This window comes from Microtus pennsylvanicus, chromosome 3 (genome assembly GCF_037038515.1).
Source record: "Microtus pennsylvanicus isolate mMicPen1 chromosome 3, mMicPen1.hap1, whole genome shotgun sequence".
NCBI classification, from domain to species: domain Eukaryota; kingdom Metazoa; phylum Chordata; class Mammalia; order Rodentia; family Cricetidae; genus Microtus; species Microtus pennsylvanicus.
Window position 1 is genome coordinate 96,585,538 of NC_134581.1, and position 26,558 is coordinate 96,612,095.

At 43.4% G+C, this 26,558-nt stretch overlaps 1 protein-coding gene across 2 annotated transcripts in view; it reads right to left on the reverse strand.

Moving 5' to 3' along the window:
- Nucleotides 1-1,434: 1,434 nt before the first annotated feature.
- The window catches only part of Bmper (BMP binding endothelial regulator), a 263,284-nt gene continuing 238,160 nt past the window's right edge, over nt 1,435-26,558 (reverse strand). For both annotated transcript variants that reach the window (XM_075966511.1, XM_075966510.1), the window contains 2 exons: nt 13,794-13,924; nt 1,435-2,801 (listed from right to left, as the gene is read on the reverse strand). In XM_075966511.1, coding sequence (XP_075822626.1) covers nt 2,620-2,801; nt 13,794-13,924 — 313 coding nt within the window. In that variant the 3' untranslated portion in view covers nt 1,435-2,619. The remainder of the gene's footprint in view (nt 2,802-13,793; nt 13,925-26,558) is intronic.

Here is a 26,558-nt window from a genome sequence, read left to right on the forward strand (position 1 = left end):
CGTGTTTGAACTTCATCAACGGGTGGTGAGTTTCCATCAGACTCAGTCTCCACAGCTAATAGCACAATAAAGAATTCTGCATGCACAGATAGAGCAGTTTTGACCCATGCTTAACCTCTCTCCTTACGATGGGCCTGCTCTCCCTGCCCACTGGATGGAGCACTCAAGAAGGAAGCAGGACACTTTTATTTTATACCATCAAACTTTGGCATTTGGGTTTGAGAATATCCATCTAAATAAAGCAGGCCTTCTGTTAGTGAGTACTTGGTAAGCGTTAGTGGTGGCTAAACTAGAGTATGCAGATATAACTAACTCTCCCGAGTTCAGCTTCTCCCATTAGACAGGTGTCTGATTCATAAGCCTATTGAAAAATCCTTTTCTCTATCTGATGCCACTGCCTTCTTAGATTAATTTTTTAAATTGTACAGGAGTTAAACTAATCCCTGGATATGTCACACAAACATCACATCAAACCACCCAAAATGATGAAGTTGGTCCGTATTAAAGAGCCTTCCTCATTCGTCTACCACAGCTGGCCATGATTAGAGTGTTGGGAAAGAGGTCGGTTAGCCTTCGTGGGTAAGTTACTCAGTCCGGGAATGAATCACGAGCACTAAATAACTGCCCCCAGTTTTTCCTCGTGTATCGTTTTCTTTCCACAACCGTCTTTCATGAAGGAAAAACCCAGAGTGACCTAGAAAAGGGCTTAACCTCAACCTGAAGGAAGCCACTCAGTTTCCAGCAGGAGAACTCACTCCATCCTCCATGTCAGAAAGTACAATATACATCGTCTGAAATGTTGGAAAACTTCAGTAACCCAGATTACCGTTTACGGGATTCTTGGGTCCTTAGTGACAAGGTTGGCCAGAGAGGTAGGAGTGTTCGAGTCTGTGAATCTCCACCCTGCTCACAACACAATGCAGCTGTGGTCCAGATAAGCGGGAGTGTGGCCTAGGTGCTGAAACAGCGTTTCCCAGGTAACAGACAACAAACCCCAAACACATTAAAGTGCGTCACTGCATTAAGTCCTGGACCGAGTCAGGCTGCATACAGTAGGGGCTGTGGGCAGGTCAGGAACAGAGTACAACAGCCAGCAGCGATAGGGCCAGATGCCCTGGTGCCATCAGTCACATGACACTGAGATTAACTGTGCACAGACTCACACACAAGAAGTATTCCGGGGGGAGAGATGCAAATTAACACCTCAAGTGGCAGCAATGTATGTAAGATCAACATATGTGCCTTTGATATACAAGGAGAGTGCTTTAACAAATTTTCACTATTTTCTATTCAAAATGTGGTTTCTTTTAAAAGAAAGCTGATGTAGGTCATATAAGTGATATCTAAGTAAAATTATTTAAATGAAACAACCAGAGTTAATTTAGCTAATTTACAGAATACAACGCAGGACATCAGGACAGAAAAAAAAATGCATTTGCTTAAATCTTAAGCCCTTTATTGACTACAATGCAGAACATTTTACTTTTTGACATCGGTGGGTTTGGTGATTTTTGGTTTTTGGTTTTGACATTTTTACACATTCAGCAGAAAACAAGAACCAATTACTATTAGTAGCATCAGTAAATTAGAGCAAATATAGAAACAATTCTCTTTTGGAACGATGCTTCAACAAGTGGCCAGAAAAATCCCTCTTTCTTGCCCCAGACCTGCAACCCATGACTGTCCACAAGCGACAGTGGACAGCGGCGGTGCAGAACAGCCAAGGCTGTCACTCTGTATGTGTGATGGTGACAAAATGGAGATTGCCTCTGGCTACTGAGTGGATTTGCCATCCTAAATTGCTCTGGGTTTCAGAGAAATGACTATTTCCTTATGCATTGGGCAATGATTTTTCCAACTATCTCCTCATGCTCAATAAAATGTCATCCGGACACCCTTGGACTTCAGTGCATGACATACCAATGGCCACATCCATCACACACGCATAAATAATGAGGAGACTCATGGGATATGCAAAAATGAAAGGAAATAAATTGGATTTTTGGCAATACCTTAGTGAGAAAAAAATACATATTTCCTGGCAACTGTCCAGTTTTGGAAACAATGTCCAGCTATGACCCAATGAGGCCTGAGAGCCTCCCCCTGGGTTTGCACTCGTTAGGGCCTGCCCCCAATCATTTTTCTCTGACATACAATCCAGTCTTTGGAAACACAAAATGCCCCTAGACAATGTATCCTTCTTCAAAAACCATCCCACTCATAGATCCGGACCCAGTTCTTAAATTAATGCAGGCAGGCATGAGGGCTCTCAGGAAAAGTCCTCAGAATGACATGATTGCAATGTGAAAGACACCTGATAGGTCTGCATGCCACCTTATTAAATTAAAAGCACCTGTATATTTATATGATGCATCCAATGGCTTAGATATTAGGATTCTAGAAATAATACATGTCTTATAGCAAAAAATATACATATAATAATCCACCTATAGTTTATATAAATGATGAAATGTTTTGAATATATCTATATATATTTACACACATATATACTCTGTGTATTTGCGGAATCGGGCACACAAACACTACAGTCCTTCATTGGCTCTTCCACGTCAGTGTCAAAGACACTAGATTTCAAAGTCTTATGGACTGGAACAAAGGTCATCGCTGGGGACAGAGGACTGGCTTGATGCATCTTCCCTTATGAAGGACCAAGTTTGCTGGGCAGTGGCAACCTGCGATGCATGGCTTATTGCATGGGCCAATCTCATTCCAGTTGTCACAGGTCTTCACACAGCCCGGGCCACAGGTATCATACACAGCACCATGTTTGCACTGAGTAGCTAAAAAAGAGGAAACAGGGTTGTGGTGAATAAAAGGTCATGCTAGCTCACCCTTCTTGAGACAAGTCTTGTGGGCTCTAGGCAGAGTATAGACTCTGCCACAGTCGAAGTGCAGATTTCCATTGCAGTGAGGGGGTAGGGAACAGGTAGCCTTCCTATGACCATAGACTTCACAACTGTTGGTTTTTTACAGACCTTACCTGGAGTCTTTTGAATGATATATTTAAAATTACCATAAGCATTGGCATTTGTCCATATTTAACTAATAGTGAACAGTATTACAAGTGTAACAAGTATTACAAGTGTAACAAGTATTACAAGTGTAACAAGTTCTGTGATGGCCCCCAGAATGCCCACAGCTCTAGTTAGAACCAAGCAAGCAAAGACATGGTTGGTCAAGAGTGATCAATTGTTTCCCACACGTGCTTCCGTATGAGCTGTTTGAAACAGGTTTAGGAATCATTTGAATGTTACCAACTACAGAATATTTTACTCTGGGGCAGGTGAGCTGGTTCCCCTGGGTCAAGGGATTGCTGTACAGACATGAGAGCTTTAGTGAAGGTTCCCAGCACCCCAAAGCTGGCTGTAGGAGCTCATGTAAGTAACCAAAGCACTAGGGAAGAAGACAGGCATATCTTTGGAGCTTTCTCACCAGCCTGTGTAGCTGAGATAGCTAGCCACATAGAAAAACACAGCATTGACCTCCATCCTTCACACACACACACACATACATACACACATACACACACACACACACACACACGTGCAACCACACACATGAAAATCTAGTGTCACACACTAATATTTGACTTCAAATTTGTTTTTTCATGGGTCCCTATTAAACCATGGTGTGTTTACTTAGTATCTAGTCTCTTATGGGTCCATATGGCCAAACTAAAAAGTTATTAAATATGAACAATTATCCAGCACTTGTCATCTGTCTGATTCAGGTCAGAGGTTGAGTTACTAGTGGATGTTACTAGTTGTTACACTACACTGAAGCTTTGCTGACTCCCATGCCTGGCTCAGCCTCTTAGCTTTCTGAGGTGTCTCCTCAACTGTGACTTCCTACCTAAAAGAGCGTAGTATTCTCTACACTTTTACATGGTCTTCTCTTCCCTTCTTCCTCACACCTACTTTGACCTGAATGCTCTAGTGTAATGTAATGTAAGCTTGCTGAGAACAGAGCTTTCTGCCTGGCCCGTCACAGTAGCTTGAGAAACTAGCTCATTTAGGGGGATACAGAGCATGTTAGCTGTAAAGGCCATCAATAAATACTTGCTCAACAAATGAAGGAGGCTGGCAAGTGGTCATTTATTTTTGTAATAGGAGCGGCAGGCCGCGTCCCCAGCACCCGGCCGCCCGCACGGCTAGCTTTACCCGAAATAAATACATGGAAACTGTATTCTTTTAAACACTGCCTGACCCATTAGTTTCAGTTTCTTATTGGCTAGCTCTTACATATCGATCTAACCCATTTTTATTAATCTGTGGAGCCCACGAGCTGGCTTACCAGGAATGATCTTAACCTGCGTCTGTCTGGAGTGGGAGAATCATGATGACTCCTTGACTCAGCTTCTTTCTCCCAGCATTCTGTTCTGTTTACTCCGCCTACCTAAGGGTTGGTCTATCAAATGGGTCTAGGCAGTTTCTTTATTAATAAGAAGTCACTCCCACATCAATTTATGTTTGTCTCTATGAATCCTCTCTACCATTCCTCATTTTTTCTGTGCTGTGCTCTGTCCTCTATGGGAGGCCACAGCTTCTTTCTGTGCATGGTTACCACCACCGTGAGATCGAAGGGAATAGAGAATGGGGCAGGTGCTTCAACCCCTCACATTGACCTGCAGTTGGTTGCCATAGGCCATCTCTCCTTTCTGAAACTCTTCATTACAGGACTCTCTCTGTCCCCAGGTTTCAAGAGCTAATTCCTCGCTGGCCTGATTGGGCCAGAGGAGGTAAGAGCTTCTCTGTTATTAGAGCAAGATACTATGCTTCTCTATTTCTTTATAGCATATCCATAGCCTCTAAAATACTTTGTCTGCTAAACACACTCCTGTCGATTTGAGTGTGCCTAGATGCAAAATCATACAGGGAATAAGAAAGCCGCTATTCTATCCCTTAGTGTTATACTCCCTGACATGACCTCTGTCCATGGTGTAACTTAACAATCCATTGGCTAAACTTTTCACAATTTACTTCTGCTCCTTCGGCTGTCAGAAAACACTTAGAGTCATCCACCATGATTCTAATCAAGCATTGAAATCATCAACACCACTGACACTACCACAATCCAAAGAGTAAAAATCCTAAATTCCCTCATCCCCCCCATATACATACACATATTCTTCCTTTGCCCTATCTTTCCCCCTTCTCTCAGCCCTCTTCTCTCTTTTTCTCTCTCCTCTCCCTTCTTTTTTCTACCTCTGCTCTCTCTTCTTTCTCTCAACTTCACATCCCCTCCAGACTGTTAAAGGAAAAAACTTTTTCTTTATTCTGATGTTAGATAATAGATGAACTGGGAGTATGGAGACCAGCACTCTCTGCCTATAACACTACTGATTTGTGCATCTGTGATACCTTTTCCACTGAACTTTTCAAAGTTCTTTTTCCACTGATTATCAGAATACTGCATCCATTGCACATGCTTAATAATTTGGGAACACCCTAGCAGGATATCAGCCCACATGTGGTGTGCATCAGTGTAGTTACATTTCTCTGAAACAATGGTGGTCATAACTGGAAATGACAATTATTGTAGAGCTTGTGGATCGCAGTTTAGATCAACTCAATTAGACCCTCTAAAGGTGATGAGGCGGGACCAGGATGTCAGTTATTTAAAATAAACGCTCCCCTGCCCACGCAGACAGACTGGTGATTTTAACAATGTCGTCAGGATGGAGGTTTGCCTGTAAACAGCTTTTACACTCAGCCTTCCGTCACCACAGAGATGGACAGCCACTGCTACCAAAGTAGGGGCAAAAAGGGAGTTTCCCTATCATTGTCCTCCTCACACTCCACTGGAACACAACCTGGTCCACAGCATGAGCACTGTTGGTGTCTGGCTTGCATGGGTCATGAGCCTTCTTAGCTCCTCCACACACCTACTTCTGGCCTCTCATTGCACCCAGCCCTGTCGACTGTAGGTTTCTCGCCTATCCCCTCCCGTAGCTCCCTGTGCCATCTGTCTGCCTGCACATTCATCTTCTTCTCTGTTTGGCAGAGCCGTCCCCATGCTAGCAAACTTACTTTTCTCCTCCTGTTAAATGGCAAAGTTTACGGAAAAAATTATAGTCATTTTTCCCGGTTCTGTAATTCATTAACATTACAGACCCATCTCCCTCACCCTCCGCTCTATTGAAGCTGCTCATTCTAGAGTTTTCACCAGTCCTTATACCTCCTGACATCCTGGCAGCTTTCATTCCCCCAAGAGCCCACTCGGTCATTTTGTCTATTAGGATTATGACCTTGTGCCCCTCTGGTCCTCGCCAACCCCTTACAAATGAGATGCATTTATCTCTTGGATGCCTGTGCTTGGTGTTGGCACTAAAGACTAAAATTGCCTGGTACCCTGTTCCCCTGACATTCTCTCGTCCTCTCCCCTTTCCATCACCAACTCCAGTTTTAGCCCTGTTCTTCAGTTATACAGCTCTATTATCATCGGCTCGAACTCTTCACCTAATCTAATTTCTTATCTTAACTCAAATGTCACCTCCTTCAAATAGCTCCTGAAAACCGCCATGTGCTTCTTGTCACTGTGTCTCACAGCCCTGCAATTGCTCATTTGTTTGAACTGTCCAGCAACAGTGCAGTTCTGGTGTGTATGTACATAGGTGTGTGTGTGTGTGTGTGTGTGTGTGTGTGTGTGCATGAAAGTGTGTTTGTGTATGTGGGTGTGTTTGAGTACGGAACTATGTGAATGTGAGTGAGTGTGTGAGGATTGTGTGTATGCATGTGTATGTGAGTACTTGTTGTGTGAGTGTATGTGTGTGTGTTTTGTTTAAACGTGAGCTGCACTGTGTTTCAAGCTCTGCAGATGTGATTCTAAGAGAAGCTCATAGGATTCCCTTGTAGCTCTTTGGAAACATATCAGCTTCTAGTCACATGTCTCATGATTTGTTCTGAGTGTGCAGCGAAACCTGCACAGGTATACATTTCAACCATTCTAGGAGTCACCATGACACACAGCTGAAAGGCATGAACTGCTGATGTCTGGGCTCCTGAGGGCAGAGCCCTTACCCACTATAGCCCAGGGTTCTGACACAGGACCGAGTACAGGCAAACACTTCAGTGAGCACCTACTACACTGCTTGTTTATCTATTCCCTCCTTTGATGGTTTCATTCTAATGGTATCTAACTGTTAACTCCATTCCAGCATGGGCTCCCTTTGGCCAATGTTCAAGTTCATTTCCACACTCCTGCTTCCTTGCTGCCTTTTAGATCTCATCCCCTCAATGCCTTGTCCCCTTCAGGTCTTGCTGGAGTTTTCTTAGCGGGACATTTCTCAGAAGAATTTCCTCTTCCCATGGCCTCCCTTCCTTACAGCGAGGACCTACTCCGTGTCTTCTGGTCTGTATTCCCAATTCTTTTTTCTAGCTCCACCACTTTGTTCCATCAATGCCCCTTATTTTTCCCATATCAAGAACAGAAGTCTTTTGCAGTCTTAGAGTAGAAAGGAGACCGCAGAGAATGAAGTAAAAGGACCAAACAAGATGTATCATAAAATATCATCTTAATTTCAATTCAAATAAATCAACAAACACCTATCGGGTATCCAATACATGTATTCTTTTAAGCTTGGAGAGCAGATGTGATCCGGATTTCATTTCTGACATCAAGTCACAGAGCCAGGGGACAAGGACACAAGCAGATTCGTCATATGATGTAAGATGCGCAGTCCTGAATAGTGACACCAAAAATACTGACTCAATACTGAGGGTCAAGCGGGGATTGAGGGACACTAGAGAAAACAAGGCCACTGAGGTACTAGAAAGTGAGCAGAGGGCTGGAGACATGGTTCAGTGTGTACTTAGCACATACAAGGCCCTGGGCTTGAAGACCAGCAGTGCAAAACAACAACCAGTAGGGACTTGTGAGACCACAAACATTAGAAAGAGGTTCCCACGCACAGAGGTACAAGAATCAGACATTAGCGTGGACAAGATCAGGAAGCAAGGGGGCAGTGGTCGAATCAGTGTGCATGGGAAGAGGGGACGATCCTTGACTTGGGAGGTGAGTAGGCTGAGGAAGAATGGTGATAGAGAGAGGAAGAGAACTAGCCTGGGGCCAGAGAAGACACAACGCCCTGCAAAGAGAAAGCTTTGATGGCTTATAACCTGCAGGATGACACTATCAGGTTGTCTTCATTTCAGCACTGCGGCCAGAGGATCCTAGAAAGTGGTACCCACTGGAGCCCTAGTTTACCCTCTGTGAATCCATTTGTTTTTCAAGCTCATAAAAGACAATTTTAAAATACACATATGATTTGGTTTGTACAAATGCCTTTGCAAGATTTCATTTCGTTAAGTCTTTTTTTTTTCTTCAAATTAGGAAACTGCCAACTTATCAAGACTTAGTACTCCTGTATCCCCCAGGGACATCCATCAACTACAGGACACATAAAGGTGTTAGTGCAAGTTTATCGATCTGTTCAATAAGCCACTCCCTGTGATGTCTGGAACTAGGCTGCTTCTTGGCTCCATTCTCACCTGGATGCCAAAGGTCACAATGCCCAACCACACCTCTTGAATTCACAGGAGACATCCAGTCAGTCACAGAAAAGTTCGAGATCTAGCATCAGAGCAGAGTGGATGTAGGGGAGGAACCAGAGACAGCTGTGAGTTGTAGAGTCAAACAAGGAAGAAAAGAAACCACTCGAACAGTGGTAAGGAATGTAGGGCTGCTCTTCCCAGCACCTCTCCCAGCTGGCAAACCTGCTGGCACATGTACAGAGACAACCATTGTCCGCCATAAGGTAGGTGGCAGATAGCCTGCTAAGGATGGCAATGTAAGATCGAAGAGACAATACCCTAACACATTTATGGACTCAGAGGGTCCTAAGAAACAGCTAGCAGTAATCAACTGACTAATGCTAATAAAGTCCCTGCTGGCATCCTGCCTGCGCAGCACACTAGAGCTGAGCCTGTTGTTGGGCCCGCAGGTGAGCCAGCCCTGAGGGCATGCGAGGTGATACCCTCTACCCCATGTACCCTACAGCAATCCGGAGAGAGGGTCCTGCACATTGACTGGACAAAACAGTAGAGTAGGCTCTGGAAATGTGAATGTGCGTAACCCGGATCTGAGGGCTGAGAACAGGAGAACTGGCCCTGCTCCTTGCTGTAGGCTGCATCGGGTTAGTTAGCTGATGCTGTGCTGAAGACTTCCTCCAGGTAGTGATGATGAGGGAAAGCAAGCAAGCTGACCACCCTATCTACCACCCCAGGCCCAGAACCAGGGCTATGAGGTGGCCCACCGCAACATCTACCGAATCTATGAACTGTTGGAGCATGTGAAGGGGACAAACCTACAGATCCAAAGCAGCAGGATCTCCACAACACAGGAAACAGCAGGATATCTAAGAGGAGTCCCAGTGAGAGCCCATTATGGGTGGAGTAGAAGAAACCAGAGCTCTCCAGCCAGACCAATGACTGACTCCAGGCAATGAACACTTGCAAGGACAGACGAATGGACTAAAGGGTAAACTGTGCCTCAACGGCCACACTACAGCTTCCATGACAAGGTTCCTCTTTCATCTTTGGTTTTGCTTTGTTTCTTTGTTTTGCTTGGTTTTGAGTTTTTCTTTTAAATTTGGTTTTGTTTGGTGGGCAAATCTGTTAAATTTTCTTTTAAATTTGTTTCTTACAAGGTCACAGGGTGGATGTGGAGAAGACAGGAAGATAAGTGGGATTGGATTGCATGATGTGAAATTTACAAAGAATCAATAAATGTGTGTGTGTCTGTGTGTGTGTGTGTGTGTGTAAAATCAGAGCCAGCTGTATTCACCCTCATACTTTAATCCTCTTGGTCCTCTGTATTCCTACAATGGTATCTCTTAACTTTGGAACCCAGCTTTTCCATTTTCTTCTTCAATTTCTGTAGAATTTTTAACTGTTCTAAGTCTCGATATCTTTATCAATAAAACATGGTGGAGTTCATAGTGTTACCACATCCTTTTCATGGGCATGAGATAAGATAAAATACAACCTAAAATTAGAGTACACTCCTCAGAACAGGGAAGGTGCTTAGAAAATAACAGAATCTAAAGATAGTTGTTACTAAACACGTAAGCATTCACTCTAGCTCGTAGCACTTCCCAGGCTGGCTTGGAATTCCAGCCTCCTTCTTGGCATAGGTGGAGGCAAGCCAGCAGTAGGGACAGTGTTAAAATCCAGGTGGACTTTTACAATGTCACTTGTTCACTCTGTTTCTTGCCTCATTTGTTTCTTATTTCTTCAGCTCTCAAGTTTTTCACACTAGAAAACACTTTTCTGCCTTAGTAGCTTTAAGTGCTATCATGAGTCAGACCTGGAAGCTGAAAACAAGTAAACTGGATTTTCAGTTTTCAATGTTCTCAATGGATTTGAATAAAGCTCTATGAGAGATGCATCAAGTCCCGTAAGTCTATCTTTTCAATGTGCCTACTGACAATCTGTGGAAGTCTGTGGATGTGTGCATGCCTTTGTGTGTGTGCATGCATGCCTTTGGGTGTATGCGGGTGCACAGCATTGTCTGCTCTGATGGAGTTACACTTCACACAGATGACTCTGCAAATTTTGAAAGGTAAATGGAACCTTTCAGGTGACAAGCAAGCCTGCCTCTACCTTAGGCTTGAAAGCCTCCTAACAGCAAACACAAGCTAGATTCATTCCTGTTTATAATTCAAGTTATTTCCCAAGGATTGGGATTTGCCCCACCTGTAACCTGAACTTCAAATGGTTCTGTACTATCTGTTCCAGGAAGTGGTAACCTTTTATCTCAAAGGTTGTTATGATAACCTGTTGTTATGACCAACTTGTTATGACTACCTGACAGCCATGTCTTTGTTTCAGAAGGCTACTATGACCAATTTTTTATGTTTATGTTCTGCTACTGTAACCCCACCCATTTGCCCACCAAATTTCCTTTTGGACACCCCCTACTCCTGAACTATAAAACCCCTCATCTCATCTGTGTCTAATGCTGATCTCTTGAACCCTGCCTTTTGGAAAAGATAGCTCATAAACACAAATTAAGGGGAAAAAAAACTTGGTTTGACTTGTTTGTTTTACTTAATTTGGCCATAAGCTGGATCAGTGGTCTTTCTCCTCAAATCTGTGGAATTAACACTGAAACCATATTCCTTTTCTATCACTAAAATGATTTTAGCTTCAGAGATTCAGTCCCTAAAATAAAAGTGTGTAGGGTTAAGCCCAGCCTTAGGGGGCGTGTTTGCCTCGGGCTAATGTTTACCTATAAATCTGCTGAGCATGCGCCCAGCCACCCCTTCTGCTTCCTGTTCTCCTCAGGAACCGTGGTACTGTAAGTCTATTTCCCCCATTAAAGCTGTATATATTTTTTTTACAATCTGTCTGCATTCATTTACGCCGCTACAAAAGTGTTGACATGAAAAGTGTAGTCCTCAGAAGCAACATGTGCACTGAAATGAAGCTAAGGACTGCCTGGGCCAGAAGGAGAGGGTTCTTATACCCTGTATATAATAAGATCCAAACCAAAGCACCACAACAGCTAAGACAATGGATAGAACCCTGCCGAGCCCTCTATTACACCAGGATGGATAGGTGCTGGCCTCCCTCTCTTTTATTCATTTTCCTGAATGATTTAAAGGAAGGAAAAGTCAAAGGAAGGAGGCCAAGATTACTAATGATGCCTAGATGGCTAAAAATGGCCAAACCTAAACAAGTATCATTCTCATATTTGACCTAGCATAGGAGCCTTAGATTAGAGGTCAGCCTCTTGTATCTCTTCTCATTTGCCTCAGCTGTACTATAATGTGAGCTACTCTTAGCGGGCCAATACATCCCTAAGATAAGGAGCACCGAGAGTGGACATGAAACTCTGATGTAAAAGTTACACTTGGATTTTCAAAGTTGAGAGCAAAACTGAAAGTATATCAAAGGTAGAGAAAAGACAAGATCTCTTTCTGAATCAATATCACCCAGGAGTTGAACCACTAGCATATCCGTCACCCTATTGCAACAAGACTGCCTAACAAAGCATTCAATTAACTCAATGGCTTCAACTAGTACTGCAGGTAAAAGTCACCTACCTGGGAAGTTCTTAGAGGTATGCAGGCCAACTGAAGTAGGCTCTCTGTACATGGGGCTTCTCGTGTGGCTTTTAACCTCTCAGCGATTCTAATTCTAGCTAGTTTGAGATTTACTGTTTTAAGTTAACCTGAGGCCTGTGCACTGCAAACACACACTCAAGGCAAAACTTGACCATTCTTTGAACCAGACTGCCTCTCCTATGTTCTACTAATGAAGACATTCCGAAGCTAGCAGTGGCATAAAGTGCCTTCTTACTGGAGCTTAGAGCTAAGGTTGTTAGGACTACCTGACATTACAAAAATTCCATGCTTTTTAATTCTTGGCAAATCTGGCCCTTTACACTGAAAAGTTCCCGAGCAGTTGAGCTTAGATGACACATATTCAGTCTTGCCACCTTCAATGCTAATTGCCACTGACTGTCACTGACTCTACATATGTGAACTGGACACTCTTCAGGATGCTCCACACACTTATCACCAATAGTCACATCTTGATAAGGTGAAATACAATAATATCCCCTTCTCTTCATTATCTTAATCCAAGACAACATCCGTTTTATACCACACCTCATTCAATAGTTCTTCCTCAGCCACCTGTGTTCAATATGGGCTCCCTTCACTCTAGTTCTATGCACTAAACTTTGTAAAACAAACTTTCTTAGACACCCCTACCCACTTCCACTTTCCCTAAAATAAAAGCTCGGTTCTGTTCCAAGGTCTGGAAAACTTGTACATTCCAGTCTCCTCCTGACCCCTTCTCATCTTTGCTCCCCTCTCTTTGAACCTCAGATCAGTTCAGAACCGACTCCTTCCCAGTGTGAGAAATCCTGGGTCGGTTGGTTGGGTTGACTGCTTTTGCTGCTTTGTGGATGTTCAGCCTGTTTCTCATGCAAGGAACTTGTCTGGACTCCCTCAGTCCTTCAGCTAAAGCATCATCTTTATTAGAACGCTTTCCTGTTTACACTGTCCAAGTAAGTTATCCGCCCCTTTTCCATTTGCTCTCTACAGCTCTGCACTGTCTGTCTCTCTCTCCACACTCAACTATCATTTGTAAGTGTTTATTATAAGTTATTGCTTTTGTCTTCTTCTCGCATAAGAGAGCTACACTTCAATGACAAGAAACTCATCACTTAATACTCATCAAAGTGCCCACAGCGTCAAGCACAATGCCCAGTGCTTAACCACTTTGCAGCATTTTTGGATGAAGAGAGACATCTATTTACATATATCAAATGAGCTAATTAATAGGGACAAGGAGCTAATAAGCACTGCTGGAGGAATCCGTCTTCTCCAAGGGAACGAGTCACTGTCCTGGGGTTTATTCAAAAACTATAATAACTGGTCATATTTCTCCTGAAGACCTTAGATGACTGTGATGGTCCTGAAGCTCCTTCATTCCACACATGATCTAAGCTAATTGTGACTGTCCATGTCCTAAGCACATCCAGCTGTTTGCTTGAAGTTGGGAAGATTTTGCAACAGTGGAAATCCTTAAATTGGTAAAATGTGCATGTCACGAAGCATTTGTCTTTAGTGCTGTCTCCTCTGCCCCATGGGAAGCTCCTGTGTTTTATCAAGTTGTGAGCCAGTTGGATCACCAACAGGCTTTCCTTAGGGTCAAGGAGGAATGTGGCTTGTTCACGCCAGCCTCTACTTGCCCCTTTCCATTGTTATCCTGGCCATGGCAGGGACCTCCTCTCAGATGGATCTTCCAGGGCTTTCTTACCTGCACAGCTCTGCTGAGGCTCCCAGTGGACTTTGATGCCCTCTCTCTGGCAGGCACGGGTGTATGCCAGAAACGACTCACAATAGCAGTTTTTATGAACTGGACATTCACACATATCTGTCACACAGGATCTACGGGTCACAAGAGAGAGAAAATATCACTTTAATTCATCAAATTATCAAACACTTGAAATAATAGCTGTAAAAACAGGTTGGGTGGATATGTAAAAATTAGTATAAAAATTCTGTAGGCAATCTTGGTACTTAACATCTCTGAATGCTGTGAATCACTGTGATGAACATTTTGGTACTTAACACCTCTGAACACTCATTTCTTTTAAGAGGACTATCCAGAAGAATTTGTTGCCTTGCCAACAATGTTCTAATATTCCTAATGTTCAAAGAAGTAGCCACTGCCTGTATTTGGTGACTGAGGACTTGGCATATGGCTGGAGCCACTGAGCAACTGAATATCTGATTTGACTTTATGACTATGGTTGTAAACAGCCACTGAACCTAGAGACTACCCTAGAGACAGGGCAGCTTGTGGAGCACAGACATCAGCAACATGCTGTCATTTGTGACTGTAGTAACACAAGAATGGTTGGTTCTACTATAACAAAGCCAAGAACACTGAGCAATTTGACAAAAGCATGAAAACCCATGGCTTTGGGGTGTGCAATTAGCATTCCCTCTTGCAAGGTCTTGCATCCCAGTCTCATCTGCATGAGGCAGGATAACACAGCCCCAAGAAAGCAAGCCTTTCTGATGCTTAGTTAGGTTGAGCAAGGAAGAGGGTTGAAGTTGAAATGTGAAAATGAATGACCAAGATATCAATTAAGCTGAAATGTGTTTAAAGGCAAACAAGTTCTTAAACATCTCAACTAGACAGACAGAATAATGAATTTGCATCAGGACAGAATATAACAGATTACAAAATGCTCTGGCAGATTGTCTGTCATAGAATAATAAACAAGGCCCGCCGAGTAGAGCTCCAGCGTTCTAAGTGAAGGTTTGTTTTACTCCAGTAAACAGATGTACTCAAATTCATACTCATAAGCAGGGAAAGAACAAATCAAAGTCGGCCTCCTGACTTTGAGCACACTCTCCTTGTTATATCATGCTAAAAGCCTCGGCTCTATAGGCAAATGAACCACTCAACAATTTTGAGTTGACGTTTATGTAAGAGAACTCCAAGATTAATAAAATTAAGCTAATCTTTAATTATTTCAGGTCTTTGTTCAGCAAGTTCATTTCTTGCTGAACCAATTTCAAGGCTGAATGAATAAAAATAATCGAGATTTTAATGATACATACGAACCTGAAAAGTGCTTGGACCATGGCCATCCAGAGTCAACACACAGATGTTTCTCGTGGTATGGGGCATGTAATCTATGGGTTGTAGACAAAGGTGACTTAATACTGGGTACTACTTGGGATGCTATCTGGTTATGATTAAGAATGAAAGAGCAGAAACTATATTTTAAAAATCTATAGTAGTGCAGTACACCTGGGTAGTCCAGCATTCAAACAGGCAGTCTTGAGAAACGAGACTAACAGACAAATGAGACACAGGGCAGAAACAAGAGGAGCCTTTTGCACATCACTGATGACTGTTGCGTCAGATGCAAAGGCCACAACTGAGAAATGAAGCTCTCTCCTTTCTGGAGTGATCAAAGCTGCATTTCTTCATACTTTAACCCAGCTTCACTACTACTATGTGGAATTATATTCCAGCAAATGTATCCAGGTTCTGAGTGCACACGTCTTTGGGCTGAACAGTACATCTAGATTTCCAAAGAAAAGCCAGATGAATCTCGTTCTTAGAATAGCCACTCCATGTTGCCTATGCATCCTTAAGGACCTCATTTCCTTTCATGTTTCAGTGTTCATTCCAGAAAACGCTGCATTTATCCACTTCACACTCCGATTTTGCCACCAGCCTTGCTGGCAGATCTTCCTCTATTGTCATCCCTGCTTTAGGCCTTTCCCTGTACGCACACCTCACTGGCAGGGACCAGGTAGAAAGACATCTCACGGACCTGGTAAATGATGGAGTTATGTGGAAATGGCATGGGACAAATATTCGTATTTTTCAGCAGGGAAATTGTACACCTAAAAGAGTAGTCGTGATCCATGTGAACAGAGACTTCCGATACAAGGATTTTCAGAACAATGGACTCTGAGAAAAGAGGCAATAACACTGTCCACAACAGGGACCATTTAAACAAACTCTGGTGGCAGTCCAATGAAATGCTCTACAGTCATTACAGTGTTTTGGGAATATTAAAATTATGGAAAATATTCAGGGTAGATTAACAGGGGGCAAGCAGTATAAGATTTGATATGGCATAATCACAGAAACAAAATAAATTAAAACAGACACGCCTAACTATTCATAATGGTCTGCTTGGGATGGAGAAATTATAGCTCTCATTATTTTTTTTAACTCTTTACAATTAATGCATCTTATGACTAAAAAAATCAAAAGGAGCATGCATTTGTATTTAAATCACAATTTAGGAACTAGAGTTGGAAGAGAAGGTAAGCAATCAGAGAAGTTCACAGTGTTCAACCTATTTATTGGTCTTAGTTTTTTAAATAATTCCACTAAAATATTTCTAGTCTATATTGCAACTGCCGGTAGACTTTGATTAGATTCACTTTGTATCACCCTCAACTTCTCTCCTGATACTATGAACTTGACATCCAGACAGATGGAACAGATAACCAAATAATTATACATACTTTTGCTTGTTACAAAGGAATTTATGACCAGAAAACTAAAAGCATATTGAAATGCACTTTAAATCATCTTCAGGAGGGGAATGACTGTTGCTCAATTGTTCCATTCATGTTTAACACACATAATAATTCAGTACAAGAAAAATGTAGTTTATGACATGTGGCACTGTACTGATAGGCATTTCTTGGTTGTTACTATCATTTCTTTAATTGATATGCATCAATATTATGTGCATATATATATATATCTTAACTGGCAAGACTTTAATAAATGTTAGTGTTGCTGTGATTTATAGATTTTATAGATCTGATTTTACAACATTCCCTTGTCATGATTGTTTTCTAATAAATGAAGAGTTTGTCAAGAGACTTGGCTCTCATTGTGCCAGCAGGGAGACCGACTGCCTACACTGAGCTTTGCCAGAAAGGCTCTGACAGTTGAACTACCTGACCATTCTTCAGGTTTTCTCTGTAAAGGACTTAGTAACAACAGGGATGTAGAGGACAGAGAGGGGGGAAAGATGCCAAAGTTTCTAGAAAAAGAGAAAACAAATTCATGTAGTACTTCTAAATTCTTAAACAGAGATTTAAGCTCTCCTGCTCTGGCTTCTCGCCTAGAGGAAACAGACTAAAAATAAACGTTGGGTCTGTCAACATCCCAGCCAGTAGAGGAGGAACCAGCCAAAGACCAGGCATCCTCAGGAGGCCCCTTGCCCTTGGTCTGACAAGATAGGGTCTTGGACGGTCACTGCTCTGAGATTAAAAGCACTCCAGGCCAGAATCCCAGATGTTGTTTCTGGGATGAGGAAGCCCCCAGTGCCAGCTGGCTTCCAGCTCGAACACAATCATCAATGGGACAGAGACTTGAGTTAATCTTGAAGATGCAATCATCAAGGTTCCAGAAACTGCCAGCTGCATTCATCAGTCCTGACTAAAACCTTCCTTTCCAGATGAAGTGTCTCCCATAGACCCTTGGGAAGCTCAATATCCAAGTGGCCTTAAAACCTGTTCAAATGAGGAGATAAATAAGAGTTTTGCTGTTGCTCATCCGCTGCTAAACGCCATGCCTTGCTAGTCTGTCTTCTGTCCAGGGACATTTGTGTGTTTACTGGTCTCTGACTTACAATATGGAAATGGAAATTCCTTGCATGGACCAAAGACAATACGAAAGGTAACTTTGGGTGAGTGAGCTCATCCCTTGTTTCAGAACTTTCTGATTTCCATGGTGGGCAGCTCTTCTTGAAGGGGTCTCTACGAATTGATTACAGCAGCATATTAATCCCGCCAAAGCTAGTTTCTTCATCTTAACTTAGGTTGCTAAGTGGGTATTTTCTTAAGGCCTGGCTATGAAGTAAACTTCAAGCCATGTCGACACCACCATCCTCTCTAGCGAACAGCAGCTCTAGATTGGAGATTCCAGTTGTCATGGTGAAGGGGTTACACCCATCACAATCTCAGTAGTGGTTGTTGAAGCCTCACACCTTGTGTGTCTAACTTCTGTCTTATTATCTGCTGTCAAGTACAGTCTGCTCAGCTTCAGATGATCCTTCAGCAGTCTGATTCCATGGATTTGTGTCTCTTTGATCATCCTCCAAGGCCTGCTAAGTACCAAGAGTGGTACTTATTAAACCCTTCAATGCCCATGTCAACCAGAAGCAGTTCAGATGAACTTGACTTCCAACTCCTAAATGACTCTGAGTTTCAGTTCTTAATGGGATTGGTTAGATACCCAGTTTGATTTAGCAGGATTTAAAGCCATTAGGGCTTCACCCCCTTTCATAGTTAATAATTTGTAACAATCAAAGACTGCAACTATAGGACTTGAAATACTACTCAAAATAATAGGGTCTGTGTCATATCCCTGACCCAGAAGTTCACTAACAGATAACCCTATAAGCCTTATAAGAATACTATCTAGCTGGAGGTTTCTTAAAGAACAAAGACTCCCCATGTAAGACTCAATTCAAATGGACTTGTCAATCAATTTTACAAAAAATCACCCCCAAAAAGTTGTCTACTTTGAGTGTGGATCAGCATGATGGTCCTTTTGGACACTGTCTACTCTCATTCCCTGAGAGTGCTCTCTTTACTCTGCAATAATCTTCTACACTAACACACACACACACACACACACACACACACATCTACACAAAACATATATATATATGCACATTTACATACATATTATATTTATGAAATAAAACAACAAAGGAATTGGGCCTCAAGCATTGTCTTTACAATGTACTTGCATTCATTACATTCATCATTTGTAGTGTATATAGAAGTAGTTTTTTCTGATTCATCCACCTGGCTCCCGGTATGTTCCTGCAGGTTCTGTGTGCATGGTTCACACAGTCAATCAGCATAGCAAAATGGCGAGAGGCCACAAGAGTGCATATTGGCACAGGCCGTCTCATGTGTGTATATGGGGGGGGGGGAGCAGTTGTAGTTCAATGTCTCCTTGAAAACATGTTTTAGCATTTCAACTCATTGTCAACAGCAGATCTGAACCCTCTGATCAGATCTCTCTCTGAAGTCGAATTTATTCCAATTTCTTGTCAGCTAAGCCAGCAACTTCACTACTCTTTCCAGTAAAGCTGGAAGGTGGTAATAGTTGGCCACACATGGCTAACTAAATAGCATAAGCAAATCATAGAGAAATAAAGTTTCAACCCACTTGTACAGCCTTACTAGCACACGTGGCTGGTGACCACTACAATGGACAATTTAGAACCTTTTATAAACATAGGAGGTTCTTGTTGACAGAGGTTTCTGTCCCTCCTGGTCCTGCAGTCATTTAGTACCAAAGAAATACACAGAGATCTACATTAATTATAAACTGATTGACCTAGTAGCTCAGGATTTTTATTAATTCTTATAACTTATATTAACCCATAACTCTTGTCTGTGTTAGCCACATGGCTTGGTACCTTTTTTGGTGAGGCAGTCACATCTTGCTTCCTCTGTGTCTAGGTCACGACTGCAGACTGAAAGGCCCCTCTTCCCAGAATTCTCATTGCCCCACCTCTACTTCCTTCCCGGTTGCTCCGCCTATACTTTCTGCCTGGATACTAGCCAATAAGCATTTATTTAAAATACAAGTGACAAGGTACAGACCATTGTCCTACAGCAGGTTCTCTTGGGTAGTGCTATCCAGAACTCAGCTCCATTACAACACGAAGTTACCCAATGTAATCATAGAAAGATTCCTAATTGTAGTTAGATTAGAATCAAGGCCACTCCTGCCTTTTGACTGGTACCTCAAATGGAAGCTCATCCTAATGATTAGAAGCAGAAGGGGCACAAGTTCAAGGCCAACCTGGGCTACTTAGAGGGATCCTCTCTTAAAAACAACAAAAAGAAAAGTGTATTTCTTGGTATCAAATCAGAATTTCTGGAAATCTAGAGTTTGACCTTCTTCTCTTGCTCGTTTACATTCACCAGATCACAGAGAACATCTCATCAACCCTGGGCCTCTTCCCTCCTTGCTAGTCAGCTTCATTTGTTTGTTTGATGGTGTTAGTCCTTTCAAACTCAGTTCAAATTCCTCTCATGTTCTCCTTGACTAGCCTGGGGGGGGGGAGATAGCCACACCCTCCTGAACTCTGGGCTCATGGCACCTGCGGTGTTTGAACTTACATAATTTCCTTTTCTCTCAGGGATGAGGAATGTGTCCAGATCTTCTACATCCAGCCAATATCTTGAACATGTAGGTTGGTAAATGTCCAGAAAAGCATAAAGCACAGATGAAAGGGGTGTGACCACCTTGCACAACTCACAAGGTTCAGCACTTGTCTCACAGACCATGGTTAAACATGGGAGGGGGGAAGATGTACTCACAGGGTTGAGAACCTGCCTCACAGACCATGGTTACACATGGGGATGGCACTCACATGGCTGAGCACCTGCCTCACAGACAATGGCTTCACAATCACCTGAAATAAACTGCGTCTGTGGGAATCCTTTCTGTTCTTGTTTTCATTTGGAGCTTCTTACACCCCTGTCCTGTCTCCTAGGTGATTTTTTTTAATTTAATGATTGTTGGAAAACAGGACTTAATGAGATAATTATGCTTTAATATATTTCCAGAAAAGCACATGCTCATTATGGTAAGAATAACCTATAGCTTTTTGTGTTATTAAAAAGCTTCTTGTACTGCTAAAATAAATATGGCTGTGCTTCCTAGCAACAGCAAAGCCAAGCTGTTCCCCCTCTGCCTTGGCTGGTATGAAGGCCACTTGCGATGCACGGAGGTGAGTGTCTCTGCTTCCAGACCAAGTGATGAAAGGGGAGAAGGATTAACCTTTGGGAATCTCTGACTGCTTCCAGGAGCAGAGGAGTCAAGCCAGCAGAGCAAAATCAAGACAGCAGCCAAAGACAGAGAAGGGCTTTCTCCTCCGCCACCAGAGAGGGACTTTGGCTGGTCTGTATCTGTCAACCGTAGGTCACCTTTCCGGAGGCGAAGGGCTAATGGACGACACCTAACAGCAGCGTGAGAACAAGAGCGCTGTACTGGGCCATGGCTGCTCTAGTTACTCATGTCTGTGAAGTTCTCAGAAACAGGTAAAACTATCTGAGGCTGGCTGGTGCCTGGGCAATGAGGAGAAGAGGCCAAAGAGACCACTAAGAGCCTACCTGCACTTTAATCCTTAAAATTCTGCCCTCATAGCTCTCACCCAAGCTCAAAGAAGCATCTTAGATTTGGTAACAAAGGTGAGGTGACATATCCATATTACATTAAGCGCTAAAAAGAATCCAACAACAACAACAAAACCTCATTCAGGTAGCATTCTCCTTGGAGCTACACAGACACTTACACGTTTCTGCTTATTCATCCAATAAGCAAGATGAAAACCAGCATCAGCACTACGTTATGAAAACTGTGGTTACTGGCTTCAGCGACATGGGCCGAGGTATGAACTGCTTTATTAGGCTATGAATGAAAGGACAGAATAGCTTACAGAACTGAACAGGAGGACATTTCTATTCTCCTTCCAGGTCCTTTCTGGGCCAGCGACAGTGTGGCACCCTTGTGGCATTTGTCCACTGTGGCTTAAATACTGGTCAGAATATTACAACTGCCATGACTGTCCAAGGTTGCCAGGACAGCGCTCGAGGGCCAGGCTTCTCTGCAGGGTGTGAACAGAGCCATGGAGTGCTGAGAATGAGTGTCTACTCAGCTTCTCTTGTTACAGGCGCAAACTAATCCTGACCCAGCCTCGCCCCTTCTCTCCTCCACCATGCCCGCAGTTAGACCTTAGGCTGACTCCTGTGGAAAAGGAAATAATGCACGGAGCCTGTGCTTATTTAAGGCAGAAAACAAGACACAGACTAAAGCAGATGGACTTCACCAAAAAGGAGAGGGGGAGAAAGAGAGAGACAGACACACACACAGAGAGAGAGAGAGAGAGAGAGAGAGCGAGAGAGAGAGAGAGAGAGAGAGAATGAAGAGAGTAAACATCAAACCCTGAACCAAGCCTGGTGGTGGTGGCACACACCTTTAATCCCAGCACTCAGAAGGCAGAGACAGGCGGATCTCTGTGAGTTCGAGGCCAGCCTGGTCTACAACAGCAAGTTCCAGGATAGGCTCCAAAGCTACAGAGAAACCGTATCTCAAAACAAAAACAAAAATAAGACAAAACCCTAAATCAAATAAAGTAGATTATGACAGAAAGCCAGTGCAATTGGGAAGCTGTGGACAAATTCCTTGGCGTGTGGCCTGGACACACAGAAGGCCTTCCTGTTGTAAGATACATGAAATGGACCTTAAGCATCTGTGGAATTTTCTCGGTTACAGAACAAGGACAAGGAAATTCCAAGAAAAGGAGGCATGGAGTAGGGTTTCCAGATCATCACATTCTGGATCATATAGTCGCAGGGTCAACCTCCCAACACACACACACACGCACACACGCACGCACCCACATGCTCACAAACACAGACACATACACACTCATACACACACTAAGAGTCTCACCAGGAAGTTGTGTGTCCTAGGACAGCCTGGCATACCATCTGACTATGGCATTTCTTTCTTCTAGGGATCCAGTTGTGTAGGATTCAGGTCTGCCTCCTGGAGCAGCACAAGATGAGCCACTGTGTGCCAGGCTGCTAGGACCCTTCCATTGCTTCTTGGGGGCCTCATTCAAGCTTGCGCAGTAACCCTCTTGCCTTCAGGGTCCTTCCCAGAAACCTGCCCCACTCTGGCTCTGAGAGGGGGGAAGATGATACAGCGAAGCTAAGAAAAGTCCTGCCAAGCATCTGGACCAGAGAGTTATTTACAGACGTCCCTTCTGTCACCACGGACTCTGGTGCATGTCACACTAGCTTGTACACAGGGAACTTCTTTTAAATCTCCCTTAGACCACGCATACTGAGGAATCCTGCTTTCTTTCCTACTTTGTGAGACAGAGCCTCACTATGTAACCCAGGTTGCTATAGAGCTCTCAATCCTCCTTCCCCGTCTATTGTGTGCTGCAAATACAGGGCGTGCTCTGTTGCACTTCACACAAATTGATTTTTTAATCATCGTAACATTGCCGGGGAAATAAATGGTGTTGCCTGCATAGCAAACACCAGCAGAGCATACGAAACCTCCCACTGGCCATTATCCTCTGATCTGCATTGGAAGCTGTTTCTTTTGTGGACTAATGTAGGTTTCTGTGATTCTAGACACTTATTTTTAAAGGTGGCAATGCTTGCTATTTTTTTTAGCTATTATAATTAATTAATGTAATCATACGAAATAACAGGTTTCTTTATAAAACTTTCATATATTTGTGTCATTGTACTTTGCTGATCTGCATACACACCCATTCATTACTTTGCCTTACTCCCCAAGCCCGCTCTGCACAGGAGAACACATATGTGTCTCTCTTTCCCCTCCCATTACCTTATCTTGTCCCCTCTTCCCTGTGGATCGCGTCCATCCACATACAGCACCTTCTATTTTTATATTAGGATGTGAATTTTAGAAAGACATTCTATATACATCTATCCATCAGTTGTGCTTTTAACAGCCATCACACCTATTCTGAAACCTAAAATGTGTCCCCTTCTCGTAAGTTAATGTGTCAGACCACATGTGCCTATCAAGACACGGGTCACATCGTTAATGCTGGTATAACATGCCATTTGTCCCATGCTTAGGCTACAACTTCAAAGATTCTCACATCAGGGACTCTAATCCAACATTCTTGATACAAGAGGTACTGGGACTTCAGATTTTTCCAGACAGTTTAGAAATACATGTTATTTTCAGACATAAAAGCCAAATCTAAAACCCAAATTCATTTTGTTTTACATAAACCACAGGGCTTTATATTACCCTTAGTATACTTGTTTAACTTAAATCAGTCCTACGCAGTAAGATTTGGAATTTGTGGAACTTTCCATTTGAGGCATCACACTGGCGCTCAGAAGGTTCAGATTCTGAAGCTTGTTCACCCTGTATGAACTGTAATATGGTTAAGCAAAGCCCCTTAGCTGAGGACTGCAAACGGTTGCTTCGGGTGGGGGGCAAGTGGGGAGCATCATTTTTTTGGATGGCGTTGCCACTGGGGGAAGAATAAGGAGGTCAAAAAGAAGTGAAGGGGATACTAGAGAGTAAAAGGATGTGAATTATAACGTGTATATATGGAATTGCCAAGTGAATATTTAAAAAGAAAGAAATGCCTCTTGGAAGATGAGCTGTCTTTGCTCAAGCATGAGAAACAGCTGTACCAGGAAGAAACTGGCCATGATTCCTGACATTTGCCACAATGTTGCTCTTCTAGAGGTAACTCACCAGGTCTCATTGGCTCTTGGTAGGGCCTGGCAGAGTTTGCTAAAGGAGGGTCTCATACACCACTCAGAAGGAAACCTGGTCACTACCCCCCTCTAGTGGCCACAAGTTAGAGTACCTGGTAACAGTAAATTTTCATTACAACATTTGCTTCTAAATCAGAAGTCTCACTTTTTTGGAGGATGAATGATAAAGGACCACATAAAAATGGCTGTCTGGCAGGAAATCCATCACTGTTCTCTTAAATTCATGCCCAATCCATCACTGTCACTCTCACCGTAAAACAATCGCAGGACCAATTGACTAAAGCCTTGTAATCTAAGAGCCCGCCCCTGGCACCTGCCAAGAAGGCTGTGTTGGGAATCTCCGGAGCTCCAGCCTCCAGAGGGCAGAACAAGTGCAGTACAAGCAGAAGAAGCCTAAACTCTGTCTCTTAAACGATTTCTCTTTGCTAAAGCATTGAATTAAGCTTTATGCATTTTTGTTTGGAAAGAAAACAACACACATCCTCAAGTACAACCTGTCTAACCTAAGAGAAACATCTTCCATTGTAGAAAGAAGGGGAGCCAAAATGCCCACACTACTCTCGTGGCTTAGCACAACACTTCCGGCCACTACGTGGGGGAATTTTGTCCCCACCTAAGGTTCTCAGCTCTGTCCTCTACTGTAATCTGGTTCAGGCCCTGCCCATCATGATGGCTATGAGAGGCCACCAGGTGGACAGCCAAAGGGAAGAGATCCACAGTCCCAAATCCTGGGAAGGGGAGGACACAGAGATCTTGCCCATCCTGTGGGGTCACCTTCTAGGGAGGGATGCACAGCTTTCCTGTCCTTCTTCTGGGGCACCTAAGGACTCCTTATACCTAGCAACGAGGAAGCACTCTGAGTCCGACCTCTTGGGGTTTTGCTGAGGCTTACACAGGTGTGACCCATTGCATCCATTGCCATGGGTAGTCAGCTCGCAGTCTCTCATCTCATCCTGGAACTTGTGGTACAGTGGTGAGAGAGTCAGGGCCAGGACAGGGAAGAGTCCTAAGCCCAAGATGTAAGGGAATACGTGCTCTCAGACTCCAGAAAGGTCTGGACAGACATCTGCAAGCAAGTGGCTTCTCGGTCTCCAGAAGGAGAAGGCAGCAGCAACCGTACTTTTGCCTGCAGCGCCATCTCTCAGAAAGGTAAGCTGCTACATTGTATCTTCATTTATTTGTGGGAGCAAGAGGGAGATGGGGGAGCAGCTTGGATGGTATAATAGAGTACATATGATGTGAACATGGAAAGGAAATACTGAAGGTGTAAGGAGACGGGCGGGTAGATGGAGGTGGGGTAGAATCAGCCAAAGCAAAGATGTGCTGATATTCCATAAGGACGGGTTAGGAAGGTGGATCAGTCTGTAATGAATTCACCTAACAAGTAAATCGGCCTGCATTCAGTCCCCAGAACCCACACGAAGCTATCAGCATGATAGCAAATGCTTGTCATCTCAGTGCCGAGGAGGCAGAGATGGGAGGATTCCTGGGGCTTGCTGGCCAGTTAGTCTAGCTAATTCGTGAGCTCCGGGTCAGAAAGGGAGGCTGTCGTTCCTAAGAATGATAAAGAAGGTTATTCTCTGGCCTTAATGTATACCACAATCACCTGAACACAAACATGCACCTGCACAAGGCACACAACATACACGCATACATGTGCACACATGCATGCACACACAGACACACACACATGAGTTTCCAATGTCATAGAGAAACCAATTACTTTATATGCTAATTAAAATGTGAGATGCATCTTTTGTGAGAAGTGGGGTAAATGGCACACTGGTTTCTCTGAACTGTCTCAAATAAAATGAGAGAGGGGAGAGAGGAGACTGGAGTATGACCCAAGGAAACAAAGAAAATAAATATCTGCTATTTTCAGCCACAGACGGAAAAGCACAGCCTGTTTCCATGCAACAGAAGGAAGGAAAGACACGTATGTGCCTAATGCTTGATCAACTCCATGTCTGATCATGTGCCCAACATAAATCCACACAAACTTCAGCAACATGCAAGATTGCTGATGGGGCCACCTTTGGAGCAAGGGATGAATGGATAGAAGAGCCAATAGGTAGGTGGATGGATGGATGGATGGATGGATGGATGGGAGGACGACAGACAGACAGACCTACTGACCCAGTTATGTGCTCTTGGGAACACTATCTTCCCTCCATGTGCAATCACTCACTTTAGGTTTCACAGACAAGTATAT